The 25,254-nt window shown below is 49.1% G+C and overlaps 1 protein-coding gene across 1 annotated transcript in view; it reads right to left on the bottom strand.

The window, feature by feature from the left end:
- SIL1 (SIL1 nucleotide exchange factor) overlaps positions 1-25,254 on the bottom strand; it is a 69,764-nt gene that overhangs the window by 9,740 nt on the left and 34,770 nt on the right. Inside the window, exon 6 of the mRNA XM_009873066.1 lies at positions 24,381-24,502. Coding sequence (XP_009871368.1) covers positions 24,381-24,502 — 122 coding nt within the window. The remainder of the gene's footprint in view (positions 1-24,380; positions 24,503-25,254) is intronic.

Genomic DNA, 25,254 nt, shown 5'->3' with positions numbered 1-25,254 from the left:
TCCTCCCCGGGCGGGAGTGTGCCCCACACCAGCCGCACGCCCGTGCCTGTGGCCACCTGCTGCTGAGCTCAGCCAGCACCTCCCAGGGCACAGGGAGGCGAGTCTGGAGAGCTCGCGCTCCGACGAAAGCCCAGCGTGAGGGTGAAAAGGCCATGACGATAATCACCGGGCTAGACAGGCCTTAATGGGTCTCTCCTCTCATCAGAACCAGCGGTCTGCGATGCCATGTGGGAAATCAAAGCCAGGGATCAAAGTCTGTAAGCCTGTGAAACAGCCTAAAAAATTCAGTATAATCTATTCAGCTCGTGCTATAACCTGAGGATTAGAAGGCTCACCTTGCACTCCCCCTCCCTCCATCCCTCTCCCCAGTTTTTACTGCAAAATCTGTTGACGAAGAAAATGAGAATGCACCGATGCTTTGCTCACAGGAGAGTGAAGGGACTCGCGACTGAAATGTGCCTACGACGGCACGAGGGCTCCGAGCCTTGCCTGGCTCCTTGTGCCTCCCAAACCAGCACACCTGGGTAAGAATTTGAAAGGCAACAGAAAAGGTCATTTTTCTGAATCCTGGAAACCAAAAGCAATACAAGCAGGGTCTTCCATGAGAAGGCCAACGACTTATGCAGACCTCTGTATTTGGAGGATTTCTGACAGCTCTTGTAAGTACGTTCACGTTAAAATTACCTGACAAATAATAAGTAAGAGCGAGAAAACCAATGATTACGATGTCAATGTTTAAAGGTTTGACTGGAATTCAGTAATTCCAGCCCGAACCATAACTGTATATTTGAGACTCTGAATAAGGGCAGAAAAAAAGGCAAGAAGATCAGCAGCTCATTAATATTTGCACGACTGATTTTGAGACTGCAGGTTTAAGAAGAATAAAATAGTCCAAGTGAGAAGTGCCACATGGGGAGAATACACTTCCCCACCCGCACTGGCGACGGCAGGAACTATCCCCACGGGAGAAGTCCAGCCGGCTCCGAATCCACGACCTCCCAGGTACACACCGGCCGGCTACGTCCTGTTAGTAACAGGAGGATAATGAGGATGACTCGATGTGAACAATTCCACAGCCCCCTCGTCCTCTGAAACAACAACACACCAGTAAATGATGTTTAAGTGCAGAGTTGGTGAATCTCTAACAAAAATTCATATTTAATGCAGAGGTCTTCCATTATTGCAGAGGCCCGTGCCATCGAAAAGGACATTTGCACACACGCTATGAGATCTACAGGGTAATACTAAAATAACCCCAATCCCAACAAGGCTGCCTGCAACTATTCGGAGTTAGAAGTGGGAGGAATGAAGCACAGACACCCCCAAAGCCCCCACTGAGGTCCACATGCAGCAGAACTGGCCTAGAAAGTCTCTTCTCTGAACGCCAGCTCAAACCTGAGTTTATCCCCAACAAAGGCCTTCAGAGCCATGACTTAAGGAGATTAAAAACCACCCAGAAAAATGGAGCCCTAAGTCGCTGTGCCGATCAAAATACAGCGAAGAAGAAAGCGGGGGCGAGGGGGGAAAACCTGACAAAAGGAAAACTAGGTTTCAATAGGCAACACAATACAACAATTTCGTATGAAAGATGTGAAGCATAAAAGCGATGTTAGATGTTCAAAAGCACGGAATACAGGAGAGATGTAAAAAAAATAAAAACCCCAAGCAGATGAAAATCTCCACTTCAATGCAATGCTGCCTTCTCACTTTCTACCAAGCCAGGCACTCACGGCAGCGGCGGGGGAGCGGCAGCAGCGTCCCTCTGAGAGCAACACATCTCAACGTGACATAATGGATTACAGAGATGCCAGTATGGTTTTTAATGGGCAATTAGGTTATTGAGTATTTGTTGCTAAGAGGAGGAACAGAATCGCAGAGCATGAGTTGGAGCTGAGGACGTGATTCTGTGATTCTGATGGGCTAATGTGATAGTTAAACCGAGCGAGTGTGAGTCACTCCAGAGATGCAGGAACGGCGCAGAAGACTGCCTAGGAAAAGCTGGGGGAACCTTGGCTGCGTCCCAGGCACCAGCAAGGAGAAGTTGAGCTTCTTACGAGCCCTGCTCGAAGCAGGAGGGCTGTGATGTCCCACTGCGGTCAAGCCTTGAGTTCCTTGGGGACACAGTGACATCAGGTTTAACCAGGACGAACTCCGCTCTCAAACACATGATGTAAGTGGGAATTACCTGACAGGCATTTCTGGCCCTTTGCAGTCACAATGATTTCGAGCTGGAAGGGTAGAGCAGAGCTACCTCTCATGGTGCAGCCGGGGTCGAGAGCCATTGGGGGTCCCACGGAGACAGGACCCAGCTCACCGAAGCTCAGGGAAGGCAAGGCTGAAGCAGCTAATATTTTGAAACAAGCTAAAAAATAAATCAGATGAGCTGCAGTGCCATAATGTAGCATAACAGATGGATAATTAGATTTATATGAAGAGCTGTAAAAGTAAGTAATTAAATAAAAATAGATAACAGTGTATCTGCCGCAGTGAGACACCTCGCACGGGTGCAGAAAGCCCTGGTAGCTGGGATCCAGGACCTAGCAGGCAGCAAGCCGAGGCTCTCATCTGGGTCAACCAAAACGAGCTGTCACCCAAAGCACAACAGTTCTGGAGAGAAGCCATGAGAACAGTGGGAGCGAGCTGCAGAGAAACCCCAACTCCTGCTCCTCCTCCTCCTCACCTGTCCACGGAGCTGTTAGAAGAGCGAATACCAGCTCTGGACAATAAAATCTTAGACGCTGTAACAAAATCAACCACGCCAAATTGTTGTGCTCAACACACACAAACAACAGACAGGCTGTATTTATATCCTTGGGGAAAAAATGGTACCAGGAAAACAGGCTGGAGCTCACACACGGCAATAAAGCAAGTCCAGGCAGGAATCCCACCTCCCCGGCATACGGGAGGCTCCCGAGGACACCCCCAGAGCCCCTCTCTTCTTCCAACCCTCGGCTTTTCAGGCTTCGAGAGCTTTACTTAAGTGCCAGCACATACCCCCCGCAACACGAGCATCACCTGCTTGGGTGGGGGTTGTGCACCCCAAGCTCCCAGGGCGAGTGGAGGGGTACAGAGCCTCAGCTTCCACGAGTTTAACCAAAGACCTATGAACCGCTTTATGACTAAAAAGCAATGATTTTTTGGATTCTCGGGGCTGTCAGCATGGAGCTGGAGGAGCCAGCAGAAGAACGGGTACAAAACACCTTCAAGGCCAGCAGCCCATCTCCTCCATTCTTGTGGTGGTGGAGGACGGGTGTGCAGTCCCCGCCGGAGGGTCTGTGAGCCCACTGTGATTTTAGCGCCAGACCAGGCGACTCACGCCCCATCCACAACGACCGAGGGAATCGTGTGAGCTCTCTTCCAGCGCAACGTGTTGAATGACTGACCCTTCCAGGTAGGTACGAGAAAGTGCTCCATGGTGCATGGGGAAGGACATCATGGAAACTCCCCCGGCACTCAGTCACCCAAACTGATGCTTGGTTTTGAGGCGTAAATCAATTTTAAGGCTCTGTGTGCCACTCTTACAAAGCACTCCCTACGCGTTTCTGAAAGCCCATTATTTTACCGTAGGTCAAATGCGTATCGGTGCCTAAGGATGGGCTGTGTTTCATCAGAGGCTGGATTAATAAAAAGCAAGTGATCCTCTACGAGTGCAAGCCAAACTCATTTATTTCCATACCATTTTAGCCATAGCCCACAAAAATTGTGTTGATTTCTTTTCAAAAATCACAACAGAGCAAGGAGCAAGAACAATATTGCAGGATTAATATCATGTCCTTGAGCTCATCTAGCGTTTTTCATCACAGAGACTTCAAAGCATCCCCTCATTTATAGATGGGCAAACTGAAACGCTCCCAGGAGCATCGGCAGTAGCGCCAGGGTGCAAGCGTGAGTGCTGGGCTCCTGCCTCCCCACTGCTCCTCCTCTTCACACTCCTTTTCTCTGCACGCCTCCAGCCTCCTGGCTCCAAAATTCAACTGGCCTGGGATGGTGGCCAAGGCAGGAGCACCCAAGGTCCTACCTCGGTCTTTGGTGCTGCTGCAGGACCCTGGGATGAGAGCCTGCAGTGACAGGGACTCGTGAGGGGCAGCCTCACACAGGAGCAGCCCCATGAGATCTGCCACGTCGCACTGAGCGTAATTCAAGGAGTTGCAAAGTTACTGAAATATTCCAACAAAATGTGTTCATGCGCCTTAGGTAACACGAAAACACTGCAAAAAGCTGTCTGGAAGCACCACAAGAAGAAAGCCTTAGTGCTAACTGCCAGGCTCCTAACACTGCGGCTTATACTCCACAGCAGCAGCGAGTGCCTGTCTAACCCATCCCACTAATAATCTTGAGAGACCTTAAAAGGTGGCCTGAGGCTAAGCCCTCCAATTGTTATTCACTTTGTTTGCTCATTTGAGCTGATATTTCTTTAAGACAAGTGCTAATAATATATATATAAAAAAGAACAAGAAAAAGCAAGCCTTTGCCTGGCATGTCCCTGTTGGGAATGCCAGTGGAGCGCAGGCACTCTCCAGCTCTTCCCTGAGACACAAAGCGAAGTGTGAGAACAGGCACTTCACTTCTCTCCCTTCCAGCAGCATCTCCACGATGCTCTGTCCTATTTTAACCCTGCCATCTGTTTCGCAGCTCTCCGCGTTCCTCCCGTAGCCGAGGAAGGCAGCGCGTTCCGTCAAGCAAATCTTTCTATCATCTCCCACCCGTTTCACTGACGGACGTGCCCCGGAGCACCCCCAGGCACCACGACGGAAGGTTCTGCTGCGAAAGAGTCGATCTGCTCATCGCTTGTGAGCCTCATCGCGATCCATCCCACTTCTCTACAGGCAAGGGAAGATGCTGGATCACAGCGAGAATCACACCCACCGCAATGTCATGTTTTAAACTCTGGCTGCTCCTAGTCCCACCGGGTTTAACGGTGCTATTAGAATCACTTTAGACTAGAAAAGTAGATTTGTTTCACTGAGTCATGATTCAAAACCGAGGCTTTGCTCCATTTACAAGAGCAAAATCACCATCTTGCCGACGCCAAGCACAGATTTCAGCTCCAAAAACGAAGCCTGGGGAATGCTTCCAGCCAGAGATGGAACGGAAAAAGCTGCATCTGCAAAAGCTGGGAAACCTTTTCTTATTTATCTGGTTTTCGTAAACAGGAAGCGTGACCGGCTCCTGGAGAAATCTAACAAACTCTTTCTGCATCGGGCAACCTAACAGCGCATTAATAGAGGGGCGAGCGACAGCAGGAGCGCCGCCATGGGACTGCGACGCTGCGACGCAACCCACGGACGACAGAAGCCAGCTCCTGGGTGGGAAGCCCTCGAGGAAAACTTGGGAGCGACAGAAAGCATCAGCCAGTCTTTCTGCTTTCTGATTCATCCCTACTCAAAACACCCACATGCCACAGCAGAGGAGGCTGGAACTGCTACATTTAGGATGACATTTAAAAATCAAGGTTGTGCTGCTGATGGTCATTAAAAATCCAACAGCGTTTTTCAGAAACAAGTGGGTACTCGCCTCGGTGTCCCTGCCAAATATCAGCACAGCAGTAATTCTCCTAGCAGCTTCACTTAGAAGATAAAGGAAAATTGCACCCACCTATAATTACTGTTATTACTGTTGCTGTTGGTTTTTAAACATTCACTATATACCTTCATACACAAAATAAGACAGAAACATTTTCCCAAACCTCTCTAAGTGCCAGCTTCATCTCACTTAACATTAGACACCTAAAATCAAGACATCTAATCTAGCTAGGCTCTCTCAGTAACGTGTTCCAGCCCGTAGTCTAAAGGGGCCCTCATCTATCTTGAAAAGCATCTGAGGGATTCACGGTCACCAGCAGCCAGCAGAAATGAAGATCTGCCCCATGGGAGACGGAGCTGTGTGACTCCTGTCTTAGGAGGGGATGATTTACCTTTCAGAGGATTCTCTCTCCCCTGGTTGGAGATGGCGCCTGGAGAGTCAGCACATGCAGACACTCACGTAGGAAGGCTGAAGCTAAGGGATGTGCACCCCATCTTCAGAGAGAGGGTGAAGGAAACACCTATGAATGCCTGAATCGAGCTGGTAAAATGGCCAAGCTAGCTAAGAAAACAAGGCAATAATGCACAGAATTCCTGTGCATACCCAAAGAACAAAGCTGCAGCAGCTACCACAGCGAAACTGGATGTTCAGAAAGGGCTGGAGCAAGGAGAGGGAGCACTTTCGGAAAGGAACATTTTGCATAAAAGATGCAGTGGAGTAAGATAATTATGCAAGAAGGGAATTTCAGCAGCGTGTCCTACATCACTGACACACGGAGGGAACGGATACCTTGACAAAGAACGCGGACATGCTAATTAAGTTTTAATGACCCTAAAGGCACAGAGAAAAAAGCCCTGTCTGCTACTGTGGAGGAGGGAGCCACCAGACAGATTTAGCCTGGCAAAGAAATGGTTAGGAAAAGGCAGAAAGATCTTGAGATGAGAGCAGGTTCTTTGAGGCAGGAGATAAGGGCTTAATCACCAGGGCAGAAGAAAGCTGAGAGTGGTAGTGGAAGACGAGATGCCTGGATTTGGAAACAGCTTGAATGTGCAGGGTGAAGGAGGAAGCGGGATTCAATTTATTCAACGCTCTGGAACTTGGAAAGACATACGCTACGCAAATGCTAGTGGTGATGATCACTTCCCACTGCTAGACTTCGTTAAGAGGACGGGAAGGTGACACAACCAGAAGTTCACACATGTGCTGCGAAGGCGCAGGAGGAGAGAAGACTTGCCAGTGATCGCCGGGACGTAAAACCCCAGTCGCTCGCAGCCTAGTAAACAAATCTGGGTCTGCGTCCCCAGCTGCCTCGTACTGAGGAGAGAGGGAGGCTGCTGCCCAGGGGGTCTGCTGAGGGCACGGTGCTCGCTGCTGCAGGGTCTGCCTGCCCCGAGGGTGGCGGGGTGCTGGGTCTGCCTTTGGAAGCTGTAGCTGCTTAAGGACATCACATCAGAAACTCGATGGTCCCAAGCCAATGGTCCCTGCTCAGACGGATGTTCGCGAGCCCACGTGGGAGCACCCTGCACCGAGCTGGTGTAGAGAATCTCCTTGCCAACAGCCATCAGCTCAGCACACAACTGTCAGAACGATTTGGGGCCATTTACACAAAGGAGGTTGCCACGACCTCCAGCTGAGTGCACAAACCCTACGAGATGCAAAGCAGCCTGCTCTGCGCTAATGACTAACGACATGAGTGGATCATCCTCCCTTGGCCACCCCCTGGACTGTGAAATGCTGGCCTTCATCCCACCCAGAGCTGCTACTGCCTCCCACAGGCAACATCCACCACAGATTTCTGACCATGAGATCGGCATCCACAAATGTCCTGCCTTCTTCTGTCCTCACCCACATCCTTCCCTCTCGGCTCCCCCCAGAAGCTTGCCACAGTCCTTTTTTTTTCCCTCTCACCATATGGGCTGGCTCTTCGCTTCACCTCAGGGCTGATGGTATTGAGAGGTACCAGCACAGCGAGGTGAGATATTCCCCAGCCTGGACAATGTAGAGCCCAGGTCAACAGGTACTGTGGTTGATGTGAAAAGCTGTCTGGAAACCATCACCCCAAGGAGAATCAGCCACCACACTGACCTGTCTCTGTCTCATTCTTCTTCTGCCTACTGCGCAAAAGCAAGAAAAAAATTCTCAGTTTGATCTCAGCTGATCAATTTGAAATTCAGCAATGGATGTCATCTGTTCTTCTCCCCCAGGAGGGCTCAGCGGAAAGTAAGAGTTGCAGACAAACTAGTTATCACGTTAGGAAACAGGACTTGAACAAACTTTGCTAAGGCCGTCTTGCAGAACCATTATGTTTACTTCAAATTCTCTCTCTTTTGCGCGCAGTCTCTGTGAATTCCCCAATGCAGCGGAAATCTTCTAGCACGCTTGCCATGGGATGAATCTGGGCAAGCTCCCGGCCCTCAAATGCTCATCCATGTTTATGTCCTTCACGCTGCGCTGTGACAGCACGTGTCGCATAATGCCCTGGACAATCTGGGACCCTGTATTTACGGCAGTGGACCTCTGTGTTTCACAGCACAAATCTGAGGACCTACAGCTGACTGCGGACACATTACTTGTTCTTGAAATGTAGGCCACAAAGCTACTTTAGTTCTGCTTTTGCTTGTAAATCAGGAGCTTACACATGTAATTGGCCTAACCGTAAGAGCAAACAACAGCAGTGGTAGCACAGTGCCAGCAATTATTCATGCCTATAATAAATGTCTGTAAAATTGAAAGCCAGACTTTAGAAATCTGGCTCCTCACTGCACATACGAAAAAACAAAAAAATACATTTACAGAGCTTGGCCAGTGGAGTTTTTCATTTCGGGGGAGAGACTGAGGGGGGTAAGGATTTTTTTTTTCTTTTTCCATTCTCTAAGAACAACACTCATGCCTACATTTAGGTCATGGATCATTCTGGCTATGTTTCAGAGTTTTGGAATAAACCCAGTGGCAGGCACGGAGGACAAATCAGCCTTGCACATTCAGAGAGTAGGTCTCTGGGAAGAGGCACAGCTGATCCCCATCCCTCGGCGTGCGGGAAATGGAGTAAATCGTTTACACACAGCCCTTCTTCTCTGCCTCTGCACTGAGCCAGCAGCGAGCCTGCAGATGAGCTGTCACCCCGGGAGATGACACACAACCACTGGCCCTACCATTTTTATCTGAACACACCCTGCGAGAGCAGAGATGCCGACTCGGTGTCTCAGGCAGGTCCTACCAGCCAACAACGGCATTCTCGTCAACAAAGTGCTCCTTCGGGCCGAGGTGCAAACAGCCCACTGCCTCTCAGCCTTCTTTAACCAACCACGGCTACGTCTTGCTGCAACAGGGCAATGCTCTAGAATGTGCAGTATGAAAGGTGTGATGGGATCACTCCTTCTGCTCTGCTCAATTCTCACCCACAGCACCAGAGTAACCCCTGTAAAACTCTTCCGGCACATTGCTGAAAATCCACATGGTCTTCTTTGATGGCAACAGAAGTCTGCCCACTAGGTGGTCCTCACAAGCCCAGCTGACAACACTCCGCTGAGATACTACGAGTTTTAGTCCCTGACTTGCTTTAACCATTAGCAAGGCTGAAAGGTGTTAAGGCCGGAGTGACTGCAGGGAGCAGACCTGCAGCCTGATGTGCTGGAAGGCACCAAAGAAGACTCAGCACCCCTCCACACAGCAAAGCCACATGTTCCCACACCCGTGCCCTGAAAAACAACTTATCAAGTGCTCTCCCTGGCCCTGCTGAGTGAAACGCACAGTGACCTGCCGTAAGATCCTACAGATGCCCTTCCACACACACCTCTCCTCATACACTCATTGGCCAAGGGCCTCAGGGCCCATGGCCCAGCAGCTTTGCTGGCCTTGCATTCCCACCTTTGCCTCCTCAGTGCTCACAGGCAGCAGCACTTCTCCCATTCCAGCAGCAACTTGGAACACAGCTGTTGCAGGGACCTTCGACATGCTTTGGACCTCCAAGTTTAGAGGGTCCGAGGTACTGACAGACTTCCCTAACCGCGAATCAAGGGGTTAAATTCTCCTTCAGCATTTCTGGTTGTTTCTCTCCTGCTTTAGGCAGTGGCTGAGCATGAATGGGAAGAGCTCTGTAAGCGCTGCTCTCCCTCTCTTTGCTACGTAAAGCTTCCCTCTTCAGAAATTTTCTGTAACTACCAAGTTTTAGTATCTTCTGAAGGAAACCACATTCATCGCAGTTCAGAAGGGACCTTTTGGCCTTATCCCCACTAGAAAAACTGCCAAACTGATCCTCCCATCTCACAATTAACAGTGACAGAGACTTCGCCATACCGGGCAATGCGGTGCTGCTATGACAACAGGAACGGGAGACTCGTTAAGGGTCTCATCGAGAGGGATAACGAGCAATCACAGCTCACAGAGAAAGAAGAAATCAATGAGAGCGGCTGATGCCACAACATTTTGCTGGATTGGGCCAGGTATTCGGTGAGCTTTGAAAGGTTGACTTGCATTGTTACCGCGTGGTCGCCGTGAGTACAACTTCTGAGGACAGGCAGATTCCTGGGGAGTAGAGATGAATATTCATCAAGGAACTCAGTTTGGGAGAGGAAATGAATCAAGTGTGACAAATGCCGCCTATTAGGAAAAGAGGGTGGCGTCTATTTTTAGTGGAGTTAAGCAAACATTAAAGCTCACTCTCTAAGAACTCCAAATAATACCACTCACTGGCTCTGCCTCTCCATCACCAGATAAGAATTTAGCAGCACGTTGCCACCAGCCAAAACCTGCTTGCCTGAACAGAAGTTTTCCGATTTAGCCCCCGTATGTGTTTTATAAAAATAAAAGTTTTAATCTCTGAGCTGCATTGGAAGATGTGATGGTTTCCACCAGGATTTTTTTTTTTCTCCCCCCTCTCCAGAATCATAAGGCTTGAAGGAACCTTTTTAAGACGGAAGAAAACACTGCATTCAAATCTCCTAAAAGAGCACTCACGCGGAGCTGCAATCACTTCAGATGCACAGAATTATCAGGAGGAGAAAATTCATCTCACTTAGAATCAAGACCCAATTTGAAGCAGAAAGGAAGAGGCTTGGTTTGCCGCCGTGCCAAGCACTCAGACATTTCACTGAAGTCAAAGAAGCTACAGCTGCTCCGAGCCATTGAAAATCATGCCCAGAATCTCGAGCGAAACTTGTTTGCAGAGATGGCAGCAGGATGATAAGGATGTTGACTCTTCCAAATAGGCCCACGTTACTTTGTATTTTTAGAGATGCTTAGCCTGCCTATTATTATTATTAAGCAGAGGTGGAGTATTTACTGCCTACTTCTCGGAAATCTGTAAAAATGCTGCCTTTGAGCAAGCTCCTCTTTTCTTCTGGTGAACACTAAAGAGCTTCCTTCTATTTTTCAGGCGTAGAAAACGTCCAGTGAAATAAGACAACAGAGAAAGAATACTGTCTAACAAAAAAATAACAGGACCCTCACAAAGCTGTTTGAGACGCCTTGATCCCATAACCTACGGTGCTCCCAAGCCAACATTAAGACCAGCGTGTTTGGAGTGGTCTGAACAGTGACGACTCAGAAAATCCTGGGCAAGGGGAGAGGATGAGGCAGGGATGAAGGATCCTCTCAGCAAACTCTCTCCCAGCTGGGTCCAGGCACCGCTGGCTCCTCTGGTCCCTGCACGCTTGCCTGACGTGCGCTGAGGGCCAAGTCTTCAAGTCAAATGCCCCGTTTATACCAGCTCCTCCACCTGCAACACCATGTGGCTTCTGGCACCTCTCCTGCAGAGCTTCAAACACAGGCTTAAAGACGGTCTATAAAGAAGAAGCTCTAAAATAAGATGTGTCAAGTATTTATTACTGATACCTGTCTCCGGCACCACTCAGGCTGGGTGAAGACCACCAGCAGAAAGATGCAGCTTGTCCCAGAGCCACCAAACCCCACGAAATCACCTGTGACTTTGCGATCACAGGTGGTGTCTCCTCCCTGGCCTTTCCCTCCCGATCGAGTGTCTCCACGATTCCCCTTTGACTTTCAGGTTATGAGCTCCCCTTTCATCTAGAGAGGAAGACGCCCACCGTTAATGATGAGCGACTCGTTACTGGGTGCACTGGGGCAATGTGCATCCCCAGCGGAACAGCCTGCCCACACTGCTCACCGTACATCACCCCCTTGGTGCTTCACAGTGTCGTTTGCTGGTAAAGTTGAGCCCGTTGTCCTTTCAAGAGCACATCTCTATCCCTCATTATGCTGGCCCTCAGCAACTGTTGCCATGGTTATTACATTTGAGTGCTTTCCATCGAGAAGAGCTGCAACTGCTGAATTGTCTCTTGCAAGAGTTATTTAGGAATAACTAGTTAGTAAGTAGGAATAACGAGTTCAGACTGCCCACAGAAGCCAGTGATCCCAATTATTTTCGCTTTGATCCCGCCTCCTTTCTGGTCTCTGCCAGGTTCGAGTTTAAAGTGGGGGTTAGAGACAAGTAGAAGAGAAGGAATAGTTCCTGAAGGGAAACACACTTGGCTCCACCAGGAGATTAAACGTCTCTCCTCATAAAAAGCCTCTGCTTTTCAATCAATCATAAATAGGCTATAACAAGGCACAGCAATCAACCAGGAAACAGAACCTCACCTGTCAGGTTCAGGGAGAGAAATGAGACGTATTTTCCAGTTCCATCATGTTAATTGTTAATCAAGGTATTATGGGCATAGCCCAAGCCCCATTCCATCAGTCAAGGGCAGTAACTGATGTCCCAGCATCTCTTCCCACCAGGCACGGGCTGTGCCTGCCCCGGCAGCGAGACCGGCTCTCACAGCAGGCAGCAGCCCACGGCTCTGCTGGGGGTGCTGCTGGTTCACCTCGAGAGGAAGCCGCGTTTCAGACCCACTTTCAGCATCACAAAGTGAATGAATAAAGCCTGCTCCAGAAAGCCAGGGCCGCTTTGTTTAGCTCTCATTGAAAGCTCTGAAGAGTGACTGGGTAATGATGGAGCTGCCTTTCCCCTGCAGATCGGGCCCCACAGCGCAGTCCGTTAGGCTTTTAATGACATAAATGCTTTTTTCTGCTCAGTATTATCCCTGGCACGGGTCTGGGGTAGGGAGGCACATACCACAAGACCTGAAGAACACTGCAGCTAAACGAGAGGCACGTGGAGCGTGCCGCAGCCTGCGCATCCTCCAGCACCAGCACTTCCAAAACTTCAGCCTGTTACAGCAGAGGGGACTGCCAAGGCACCAGGACCCTTCTTGAGGAGGAATACCTCGGCTTCATTCCCAGGAACAAGCCCAAGAGCAAGAAAAAAGCATTAGATGTGAGTCAAGCACATCTCAGACCCAGAGCTGAGCAAACATACCGTGCTGCGTCACGGAGACTGGGTTTGAAAAAGGGTGCCTGCCCAGCCGCAACTGGTGGGGACACGTGAGCCCCTACCAGGGGGCTCAGGCCTGGTGCAAGGTCTGCTGCCCCGGGGCTGAGCTCACCTCCTTGTCCTGGCAAGCGATACACGGCCAGAGCACTTCCAGCACGTCAATGCGCCGCTCGGCGACCACCTGTCGCGAGCGGTGAGCTCTGCCTTGCCAACAGGCTGTGCTTCAGTGACTGCCACATGCTCAAGACAAAGAACTGAGTGGAGGTGATGTGACGCCCAGAGAGATGGCGGTTCGGCCTTTCCCGACTTACCAAAAGAGACAGAAGTCGTCTTCGCTTATTCTAGCTGAAGTAGCCGGATTTAAAGAAATTAAATTTGTCAGTTCATTAGTGTGTAACATAAGAAAGAAAAATGTATTTCTAATTCCTGATCCACTAATCCACAATCCGCTGATCTGCAATCCCCAGAGTCCCCAGGGAAAGAAAAGAAAATCCACAGCTGCCTTGTAGTATGACTCTACGATGTCCTGGCCAGGTCCTGCAGAAAAAGTTCATCCTATGGAGCCTTCCTTCCACTACAAAATACACCTCTACAAATTTACTGCCATGCTACACGGTAGCAGAGGTAGTAAAAACCAAATCACATTTGCCAGAATAAGTGAACAAGCGAGGTGAGGTGCTGGGCATGATGCTTCCCCAGCTCCCCACTGATCTGCAGTATCAGCTCATTTGCAGTAGCCCTCCCACTCATTAGGCCGATTAGCAAGGTCCAAGTCATGTGAAAAGACTGTCCTTGCTGGACCTGGAAGATGGGTCCCTCTGTACCTTCTTCTAGCTGACGTGCCCCTGGGGATGCTGCTCCTCACCCATTTTGCCCCAGGAGGACGGGTTCAATGTACCCCTGCTCTCGGGGTACGGCAGCGGTGCAGGGAGCTACTTGGGTCTCTTCTCCCAAGTAATAAGTGATAGGGTAAGAGGAAATGGCCTCAAGTTGCACCATTGAAGGGTTAGATTGGATATTAGGAAAAATTTCTTCACCAAAAGGGTTGTCAAGTCCTGGAACAGGCTGCCCAGGACAGTGGTGGAGCCACCATCTCTGGAGGTATTTGAAAGACATGTCGATGATGCGCTCGGGGACATGGTTTAGTGGTGGGCCTGGTATTGCTGGGTTAAGGGTTTAACCCAACGATCTTAAGGGTCTTTTCCAAACTAAACAATTTCATGGTTCTACGAGTGCAGACCTATCCAAGCACAGTCACAACCACAGGCCCCCTGGCCACTTTGCTTATTTTAAACCTTGATCTCCATAGGCAACATCAACCTTCAACCTCCAATCCTTCTTTAAGTTAGTTCAGACCCCGCTGCCTCATTCAGCTAGCTAAGGCGGAGGCACCCACCGCCCTCTCTTTGGCAGGCACGCCCCACATCAGCACAATCCTGTGCACACAGGGAGGATCAGCTGTGAGCACTGAGCCGGGGGGTGGGAAATTGGGCCAGCTCCTGGGGCTGCCAGCATTGCATGCAACCATCCCCTTCGTACCCTCTCCAGACAGATGTGTTGACTTAACTCTGTAAATGACCTGGTTTTGCCTTTGCAAACCAACTTTGCCTTCACTGGCTGAGTCTCCCCAACTCCAGAGCTGCTCCAAACTTGCTGACCATGCAAGCATGGTCACGGCTGGAGCTATAAAATCAGTTTGCACGGGGAGGACTTACTCCCAAAACATGACAGAGAGATCTTTCTGCTACAGCTTTTTTCTGCTTTCCAACAGGAATGTTAGGAATGCTGTAAAGGTCTGTGGCTGCAGACTCCAGAAACATCCACTAATGCCAAAGTCTGTGCAGACACCACCTGCTATCTCTCCACTACTTGCTTTCAAGGGGCAGGTCCACCCTCCACGCCTCACAGGCAAGGATGTGAAACCACAGCCCCCGACAAAATTGCACATGGAGCAGAGGCCTGAACTCGCTGCCTGCCCACACCACTTCCACAGCCCCACATTCCCGTTCCCAAGTTTTTTGGAGCATGCCTCAAAATATTCCCCTCCTCCCAGCTCTGCTCTCCATCACGGCAGTCACACAAGAGCCATCGTGCACAGCTGCGGGAAGCTCGAGGCCAGAAATAGCAGCTCATTACCAAGGCGCGTCATCACACGCCAAGGACCCCGATAACGCCCTTCGATCCCCTCCCCGGGTCACCCCAACCCGTTCACTGCTCTGCCAACCAGCCCTCTCCGAGCCCTCCTCCAGCTACAGGTCCCACCCGAAAGGGGACAACCCAGGGCTGACTCTGCCGAGCGACACTTGTGTCTCTCCCGCCGAGCTCCTCAGCCTGTGCTCACGGAGATTCACGCTGGCTGAATCGATGTCCAGACGCTGGCGGGGTAGGACCAAGCCCTGACTCCATTCCACTCTTGAAGGTTTCAATTAATCATAAAGCCAATTCCAGTTTGGGCTCCATCTGTCTTTATTCCTTCAGGGACCAATAAGGCCTCACCGTGTGTTTTCACACACTAGCTGAGCTGAAATTAAGACACATTTCAATATGAAGTGCCTGAGAAGAAAATGCATTTTTTAAAAAAGAAAATCTCAGAGTCATTACCATTCTTAGCTTGGAAAAAGACCTTGTTAAGTAAAAACAGCAGGGTATTAATTTAGAAAACAACTCAGGTGAATTCCTGCTCATTGCAAGACACGCAAACACAGTAAAACCACAGTCACGGGCTTTTATGACAGAATATGTATGGGAACCTAAGACAACCCTGCTTCCAAAGGGAGGTGAGGAACACGCAGAGGGAGATCAGAAACGCTCATGCGTGCAGCTGCCGACCGAAGGGATTCTGGCAGCAGACCCCAGGTGTGGACCAAAATCTAGAAAACCCTTTTCAACCCCTCCAGATGCAGTGACAGAAATAGATAAAAAACCCAAGAACCCTTGTGCTTTCATCACGTATGGCAGGTTTTAGCTGCTTCAGGCCTAGGGGAACCTTGTTTGCATGGCACTGTACTGTTACTGCAGGTTTTTTGTTCCTACCCTCTGTAAAATTCAGCCACAGGGGCTTCCTGACCAGCCAGCCCCGCACGTCCTCTTTAATCAGGCAATTCCTACGTTGATCTGGTGGTTTATACAAAGCAACAGCCCTAATTATTGATCTTGGCAGAGAGAGATAAGGATTAATGACCTGTCCCTTGAAACAGCCACCGCAGGGCTGTGCCCATCGTCTCGGGGCTGTCGGTCCAGCAGCACCAACGCATTCGGTCCCTCCCCACCTCCGTGAAGAGGTGGTCCCGCTTGGGTGACAGCCGAGATGGACGCAGGCAGGGACACTCAAAGCACAAGGCAGCTCTGGGATGATTAACAGAAGGGAACAGGCACGGTTAGGTAACAGCAGAGAATAATGAAGAGTCATAAATGTGGAGAGAAGCAACATGACAGGACATCTACTGTGACCCACGTTGCCCGGGCTCCAGCTAACACCGTCTGACTGATGGAAGAGTCTTTTCTCTTTCCCACCTCCTATTTTCAGGGCACTCAGGGGAAAAAAAAAAAGGAGAGACAGTCTGGAAAGGATGGTTGCAAGAAATTATACAATGTGCTCCACATTAAATTCACAGAAGACAAAACCAGAGAGAATCTGTGAGAACTTAAATGCGCTGGAGGGAGAGCTAGACTCTTCAGATGGCAGCAAGGATGCAACCCTCTGATGGTTGCCTTCTGGATCTGGCTGCAATACCTTGGAAACTCATTAAACACAGCTGAAAGGACAAGTGACGTACATCTATTGATGCTCTGAGCAGCAAATTAATTTCCAAATCTATTCAGGGCTCGTGCAGTGGTGTCAAGGGGCTAAGACTTGGTGGGAAGCGGCTGCGATAGTGTTTCTCCAAGCTGTGTGATGACTCCGAGTCACTCCGTGAGGAGGGGGATGTCTGCTGGTCCAACTCCCCAGAGACATCTCGTGGCCACAGCCAGCCAGCCCTGACCAGCAAGGCTCAGAGGTTTGTGTGACTTCTCATACAGCCAAGCCAGCAAGTCATCATCCCCTTCCAAAACATGCCATGCAGCTCTGAGGGCCTCTGACGGACGTCTCTTAAGCAGAAATAGGATTATCTAAAATAAAGGGAGATCAAAATCCAACTCGCAAGCAGATGCAGAATGTCAGCACCTGAGGGAAGAGCAAGTAGTCAAAAGTGATGATGAGTTTCTTCAGAAAGAGGTAATTTCCAGTAAGCTGTTGTTTTCTCGCTCTGCAGAACATCACCCCGTTCAAGCACCTGGAGAGCCTTGAAGGGGCTGAGGTTGGCAGAAATCTGGTGTAAGACCTGAGGAACTGTCTTCATGAATGAATAATCAACTGTTTTGATGAATCTTAAAGCACATGCATAGAGAGAAGAGGAAAATCTTAGGAAAACATTGTATGAGGAGAACAGGTAGGCTGGAAGATACCAACCTGGGAACAAGGTCCCTTGCTGAGACTTGATCCCTCTTCCATCAGGACAGGCAAAGGCCAGTCTTAGATGCCACAAAAGCCCTGCAGCCGCTGGCTCGTGTTGTTTTGCCTCCTCAGGAACCTCTGGGTCGCACAGCTCTGCCTGCCCCTCCTCGGCACAAAGAGCAATAGAGGCCTGGTGAGCTCACTCCAGAAGACAGCCCATGGGAGCTAAGGGCAGCCCCCCAAGATCCCTTGGAAAGCCCGATCGTGCCACCATTGCTCACACTGCAAACCTGGCTGGATCGGCCTTCGTGCAGGCTCTCTGCGTACAGCTTGCCAGCAATTAAACCCAACAAAAGCCGCAATCAGACACGGGGTAGGAGGGTGCGCACAGCAGGACCTACAGAGGAAGAGATGGGATCTGGATCCTCCTATCCAAGCTCAAACAATAGCCTGTAATCGTAATCGCCGGGTCAGTCCTGTCCACCCTGTACCCTGCTGGGAGCCGGTATGTAATCGAGGCTGCATCCCGCATTTCCTGCTCTCATTGTTCGTCTTCCTCCCAATTCTTCACTCCTTTGTTCTATTCAATGCACTTTTTCAACCCTCCCTTCTGAAACACATTAACGACGGGCTGCTATAGCCTCCTGTACGCAGTGATTAAAGACTAGACGCAGATGCCTCCTCTTTGTGGAGCGTTTTGCACCTATTACTCGCAGAGAATGCGGAGAACGCACGACGCAGGGAAAGTCACAGCAGGGCAGGAAAATAATGTAGGTGGTTAGGGAGGAAAATCTTTGAAGCTTGTGAAGCCATTAGCCAAGTGCACAGGCTGTAGCAAAAGGGATAAACAGAGAGCATGGATGATGAATAAATAGGGGTGAAGAGACAGAGGGATACACGTTGTGTCCATCGATGAAACCAGGTCTACACTGAGAAACAGCATGTCTGGGTTGTTTTGTTGGTTGGGGTTTTTTTGCAAAAAGCGATTAGGTAACCAGTCCAAATGCATATTTTAAATGGAAACCACCACAACTACTCAAATGCTTTAGTGGAGAGCATTTACTAAACAAGAAGAGACAGCAACAATGTGTTTTACATAACGCATGACCTGGCTGCGATGAGTTTCTCCTGCAGGTTGTGTCACCAAGCCGACGTCTCTGGGAAGCACTGGCTCTTCTGCAGGGCTGTTTTCAGGGCAGGACACCTCAAGCAGAGCTTAGAGCAGCGAGCTGGAGGGATCGGTGAGACCCCACACGGCTCTCCCTGCGTGTCCTTCACGGGGAGAAGAGACAACCAGCATCACCGAGGCTGAGCCCCGTGACAACTGATAAAATGCAACAGCACCCTGTGCCAGGGGCAGACCCATGCAGGTTTGCTCGCTGCTGAAGGGTGATGCAAGGCCAAATGCTCTGATCTCAGCCACTGCTTCACCTCTTTGCCCTCCTCCTACACCAGCAGTCCAACCCAGATCCCCGGGATGGGGTAACTCGCTCCAGAATTGACAAGTTTTACAGAAGTGACCTATCTTCAGCCTAAAATCAGTCCCACGGGGTGAGGCCAAGATGCCCATCCCACCTTGTCAGCTTTCCAGCAGGTGCAGGCACCTGGGGCAAACACACCCAGCATGGGATGGGCACCCAACTCGGCACTTCCCAACACCAGCATCTCCCCAGCTTTTCAATTGCCAAAGCATTTATGAAAACATGGAGCAAACCTTGGATTCTAGGTTCTTCTCAGGAGGGTCTGCTCTCCCTGTCTTCCTGAGAGCACAAGGATGGCGGTTTACTATTTAATTGTTAATTACACTTCTTTGTTAGATTTCAGACGCTGAAAAATGTTTAGGGATTTATTCTTCTGTGTAATTAACCATAATGATGAAACACAGTTTTATACCGCACTGCAGTTTTTGTTAAGGTTATTCATAATGGGGAAAGGCTAAATAGGTTGAGTTCATTATCGTTACAGAAAAAAAATGAGGTGACCCAATCAAATTAATTTGAAATTAAGTGCAGTGAGGCTGATAACTCCATAGAAGTCAGGAGTTCAAATAAAAATAGAAGAGACAATCCACAAAGCTAGAAATTACCAGCAGGCAAGGAGTTGAGCCGGAATTACTGCTACTGGGAGGGGGCAAACACACAGCGTTGGCAAGCAGGGCCACTGAAAAATAAACAGTGAAAATGAACGAAGAGATGGGAAAAGATTGCAGGATGTAAAAGGAAAAGCTGGAGGAAGCAGGGACGAACATGAAGATGGATTTGAAATAAATGGGTAGGGACAGCGCTTGTTAAGCTAACTAGATTTATATCTCTGCCCAGAAATTCTTATGTCCTTACAAGACAGCATTGAAGCAAGGTCTTTAATTTTACTTTTCCTGGGTTTATTGCTCAGGCCTTAATGCTATTTAAGAGCAGTGAGTGTCAACCAGTTTCATGGCAAAGCTGGACTTAATTCAAACCCGTTAAATCTGGGGGAAGCTTTTTCCTCTTGACAAAGACATCCTGAAGAAGTTGGTGCTTCCCTGACAAACCACGAAGTTGTGCACCCGAGGAGAATGGGCACCACCCAAACACCGACTGGCAGAGCATGGACAGGGAGACAGCATTCCCTCAGCCCTCCTGCCAAAGAAAAGAAGATGAGAAAGCAGAATCAAAACCTGCCGGCCGTCACAACGTCGAGCAGGGCTTGGACACCCCAGCACAGCATGGCACAGGGAGGCAATGCAGCCCCGCACTCTGGGCTCTTTTGTCAGGCTTATCTCGAAAAGCAGTTTTATGCCTCTCTCTGCTTTGCCAGAATGGCAAAAGCTGTGCACACGCTTCGGAGCTAGGCAACAGGAATAGCGGTGACTGGGATGTTCATGATGCACATTGCTGGAGTTTAAGGGGTTTAACCTCATGGGAAATGGTTAAGAGAAGCAAGACGCTGACACAAGCCGTCTCTAGGAAATCCTTAAGCGCTGCCACAACACGATGCTTCAGCTATTGCAGAATCAGAGAATTGCCTGGATTGGGAAAGATCTTTAAGACCATCGAGTCTGATAACTTTATTACCTGTGATAAGTTTACTCTCAAGTCTTCATCAAGTCCTGTAACATTTGTTTCCTCACTCAGGGCCAAAAGAGGGAACAGCGAGATCCCAGCAGCGCTGGGCTCGTTGGAAGAGGCTGTGTCCTGCCAGGACACCTGGCAAACACAAGCTCAGACCACCAGTCTGTAACCCTGTTACCAGCTACTCAGTCAGAACAAACAGCACATGGGTTTTTAAAGGACTGGCCAAAACCCCACAGATCACTCCATGCAGCTGCACACGCGACTCTCCTTCAGGCTCCTCACTTTGGCTGTGCTGAAGCTTCACTTTTTGTGCCTTCTGCCCTCTCCTCATGAAACACAATCTGCTTTCTCTTTGCCTTGCAGGTCCCACGGCTTAGCTTCTCTCCACCCTCACCTCTAATTCACCCCTAAGCATATGGGGAGCATTTGGGATAAGGCTTCAAGAATATATTCAACACAAATTATTATTCCCCTTCTAAACGGATTACAAAAATCCTTTTATTACAAAATATTAAAATGTTCAAATTATTGGTGTGGAAAAACATGTCCTGGAGGTGAAGTTTTTCAAAATTGAGGTTTTAATCACAAGCATAATCCTTTCTGGCTAACGTTTCCAGTCTTGTGAAACATCTAGATACCAATTGCGCAGAGGCCTGGCTGTGCTACGAACAAAGGAAGATGCTGCCTGTAAATAGCTTAGAGGACATCAGAAGACACTTCTCTCATCAGCAATCTTTTTTAGCTTAATATAGCTCCTCTTTGCATAAAACACTGACATTTTTGCAATGTTTGGACCCAATGGTGCGAATGCTGATTGTCATCCAAAGATACTAGAGCGTACCTTCAAAAATATGCATGAACATTTCACAGACAGTAGTTTTACTTCCCTCCAAAATGCTGTATCTTAATATTTCATACTTATATATATTTAAATGTTCGTACCACCGGATAAATGCTAACATGCTTTTATGCTAATGCAATCACTGAAAATCCAGATAATGTTGTGTATTGGCATATACTGTTAGTGAATTATGGATACCTAGATGTACAATCCCACATGCCTAGCAATTATTTTTGTTAGTGCATTTAACTTTTATTTGCAATCAGAGCACTTGGGGATTGTTTAAATGAAGTTTACTTTTGCAAACTGCTGAATGGAAAGCATTTTGTTAAAGGTTTAAAAAAAACAGTAAGGCTGCTATGAGGTTTTAGAGTTGCAGCAAGGGCACCGCTCAGAAACCTCTACCAGATGGAACGATGTTTGATTTGGTCACAGACTCGGCGATTAAAACCCAAATGCCTAAAATGAAGGGCATATAAGAGAAACAAGAGATGAAATCTTGATTTCTTCTGTATCAGGTCACCCTCTCCCGTGGCAGAGGCTCACAGATAGAGACAGGCGGATGCTGGGAGGACAGTGTCCGTGCACGCAGCACCTCAGCCCTGGGACCCTTGGTCTTGAGGACCACGCTCTGCTCTCCTAAGGCTGCTTTTCAAGTCCAGTTTAAGCCAAATAAACAGGAGCAATACAAGGAGGGAGAAATCCTGAGCTGCCCCTGCTGCGCCTCCTCCTCTTTCTCCTTCGCTGACCCAATGTCTTGGCCAGTCGCCTGGGCCCTTGGCTCAAGATGCTGCTTCACTTGAAAACCTTTCTATCCTTGATCGGGGTTCACACAGCCAGACCTCTGAGCCCGGTCCCGGCCGGACAGTGCGCAGGCAAGACCTGCGTGATGCAGCTGCTTGCTCCATCCCTTACCTGCTTCACCACTGATCAGAGCAAAGAACAACGCAAATCTGGAGAAGATCTGGATGTTTTTAAGAGTTGAAAAGTTCTGGATGGGACCCAGGCACGTCTGAGACTGCTCAGAGTCCAGCAGATTTCTCCTGCACAAAACGACTTGCCTGCAGACAACGCCAAACTCCCTCTTCCAGATTCAGCTGTGCCAGGAGTTAATGACCTCCTGGGCTGGGCTGAGGAGCTGCTGTGATCATGCTCTGATTTTCCTCTGGGACGGTTTGCCTGGCTTGAAACCGCTGGCCTGAGCCAACCTGGCTGAACAGACAGGAGAGGTGGCCACAGCCCCATCTGGGGAGCAGCAGACCATCGCCTCTCGCCCAGGCACAGCTCAGCATCCAGCACAGGATCTGATACCAGCCCCAGGCACACAAGTACGGATCACATCGTGCCCCTACAACAGCCCAGTGAGCTGTGGCACCTCTGGGCATTTACTGGAAAGTGCTACCACCTAAACAAGGCCCCTAGGAACAACCACAAGTGAAGGAAATAAACAACAACCCCTCGGAAAAACACAAGACATCAGAAAACGCTTAGCGTGAAGTACTTGCAGTGCCCGCGGCAGTTTAAACGGAATACGGAGCAAGCTGACAAAATGTATGCACAAACAAATTAAGCAGATAGCAGAAAGCAGACAAGTTGGCATGTAGGTGTCTATTGAGAAAGCTTAAGCATAGCAAAGGGAAAAAAAAGCAAACCCAAAACCCAGGCATAACATTCCTCACACTTTGGAACTGAGCTCTCAGACAATACTTCATCCAACTCACTCAAAATTACCATCTGTCACAATGTCCTTTAAAGAAAAAAAAAAGGTCTAAAAGTTTCCAAAGCAATACTTTCACATTGTCATCTCAGAGAAGAGATTGTTTTGGTCCCAAGAAAGGCATCTGCAATTAATATAAAGCCATCAGTTCCACAGCCATTGCTACATGCTCGTATCATGAGACAATTTTCTTGAGTCTTGATCATGTCACATTAGTTAAATCATGGAAGAAGCAATTTAATAACTCTTGTCATTTTGCAAGTTACCTGCAAATATTTGCAGGGCCTCTACACTATTCTCTCTTTAGGAAACATATCATTAAGAGTCTACATGCTATTAAAGAGCCTAAGGAAACACAATATTGCTTCAAACATTAAAATACTCCAGAATACGAAAAGCGAGTCTGTTTCTGATATGAAAGAGCACATCTTGTGATCAATAAGTCAAACTCTGTTTCAAAATATAAGCTGGATCCTTTCCTGGTATAAATCTGGGTACCTGCTGCTGTCCATGAGGCTGTACTACTTCACACATGCTGAGGACCAACTGCATCACACACAAGATTGCAAAAGAAATGCAGATTTGTAGCTTATGTGATAAATTATTTATAATGGTTGAGAAGGTGAGCGCATTTTTAGGCATAGAAATATGCAGATAGAACAGCCCTGACTTTTAATCTTCACTTTGCACTTCTGACCTTGAAGTCTGGGTCCATCCAACACATTTCTAAAGCCTCTGCTCCTGTGACTGTGCAATACACACACCATAAAGCCCCAAAACCCATCAAAAAGGGCACTGATAGAGCCCAGGGAGCCCACAGGGTACCCTCCACAGGGTTACACGTTTTTGCCCTAGCACGAGGCCGACTGGGCTCCTTCAGACAACAGCCACCTTCCAGCGAACCACAAACATTCATCAGACCCGGCTCATCTCCATTCAGCCTGTTGACCCCGTTCCTAACGCTGTGTCTCATCAACACCCCTCTGGTGTTAGAGGCACACGTCCATGGGGCTAAACCTCCTCGCCCACTCCAAATACCGTAAGAGTTGCTGTATTTCCCAAATCAGTGTCTTGCTATCCTAAAGCAGCCTGGGAGAAGGAACAGGAGGGACAAAGGTGCTCCCTGGGGTGCTCATAACTGCACCCTCCTTGAGATCTCCCCACCAAGAGGGCTGCCGAGGGGAGAGGCGGGGAGGCACAATTATTCCCCTCAGACTTTGTAAAAACAAGCTTCCATGACAGATTATTTCTGGCTAAGTCTATCGATCAGGGCGAGGAACCACTGACAAGAAGACCAGGGTAAGTGCTGCCACAAGGAACAGGCTCAGCAGGAGCAAAAACAATTTGGTGTGTCGCAGGATGAGAGAAGCTTTCAGCTCCTGCTTTGAGAAACAAATCAAGAGAGCTGAAGAGGAGCACAGAGCTTGGCTGGGGTCCTGAGGTTTGCACCCTCCCACCCAGGGTGGGCCAGAGCTCACCTGGACAGCGCGGCTCCCAGGACGAAGGCAGCGTGCTCCTTCAGCGTGGCTTCGGTGCTGTTCAGCCCCTCAATCACAAGCTGGAGTCCCCCCATGGAGAGGAAGTCCTTCGCGTTGTCCACCTGTGAGAGAGCAGGTCTCCATCAGCACCAATCCCCCAGCCAGACTCCACTCGGCAACCCTTCGAGAACACCTTGCTTCACAAAGAACAAGCACCTCTTCCCTCCCAGCCTAACCAACGCTGAGTTTTAAAAGCAATTAAAGATTAAAAGGGAATGACTGTGGCTTGAATTCCTGTGAGCAGGGGATGCCCTGGCTGCAGAAGCACAGACAGGTGGCTGTTCTCACATGCCAAAACCTCACACATTGATGAGCTACCAGAATCATTCTTGACACATATTTTGATAACTCAAGCAATGTCAAAAATTTGGTAGATCTGACAATGTCAAAACCTCCAGTTCTTTGCTCTCTCACCTGAGCAAGCATTTACCGGAAGCTCAGGGAACTGTATGCTTTGCAAAGGCAGTTAATGAATTGATGCACTAATTGTAGCACCAGGAGTTCGGAACACTGAAGGGGCTGTCAGGAGCAGCAGCGCACGGGCAGCATCGCCCCCACGGGCAGGAAGGCGCACGGGCGCTTCTGAGCGTTTTTTGTGAGTATCATCAACAACTTCATGTGGATGTGAAAAGAAAAAGCCAGTCCCTGCGAGGAAGGGCCGGCGAGGAACTTCCCCTCAGGGCAGCCTGAGCAACGGTTTTTCTAAAGCAGATCATACTGCACTAACTGCCAGTAGGGAAAAGTTCAAACATTCATGGGGATTTATCCATCTTTGACTCAGGGGTAAGCTGCCACAAATCACAGTGGGCATCTG

This window comes from Apaloderma vittatum, unplaced genomic scaffold, assembly GCF_000703405.1.
Source record: "Apaloderma vittatum isolate BGI_N311 unplaced genomic scaffold, ASM70340v1 scaffold14287, whole genome shotgun sequence".
Classification (NCBI taxonomy): domain Eukaryota; kingdom Metazoa; phylum Chordata; class Aves; order Trogoniformes; family Trogonidae; genus Apaloderma; species Apaloderma vittatum.
The sequence above is the reverse complement of the archived record's forward strand: the minus strand, read 5'-3'. Positions and strand labels throughout refer to the sequence as shown.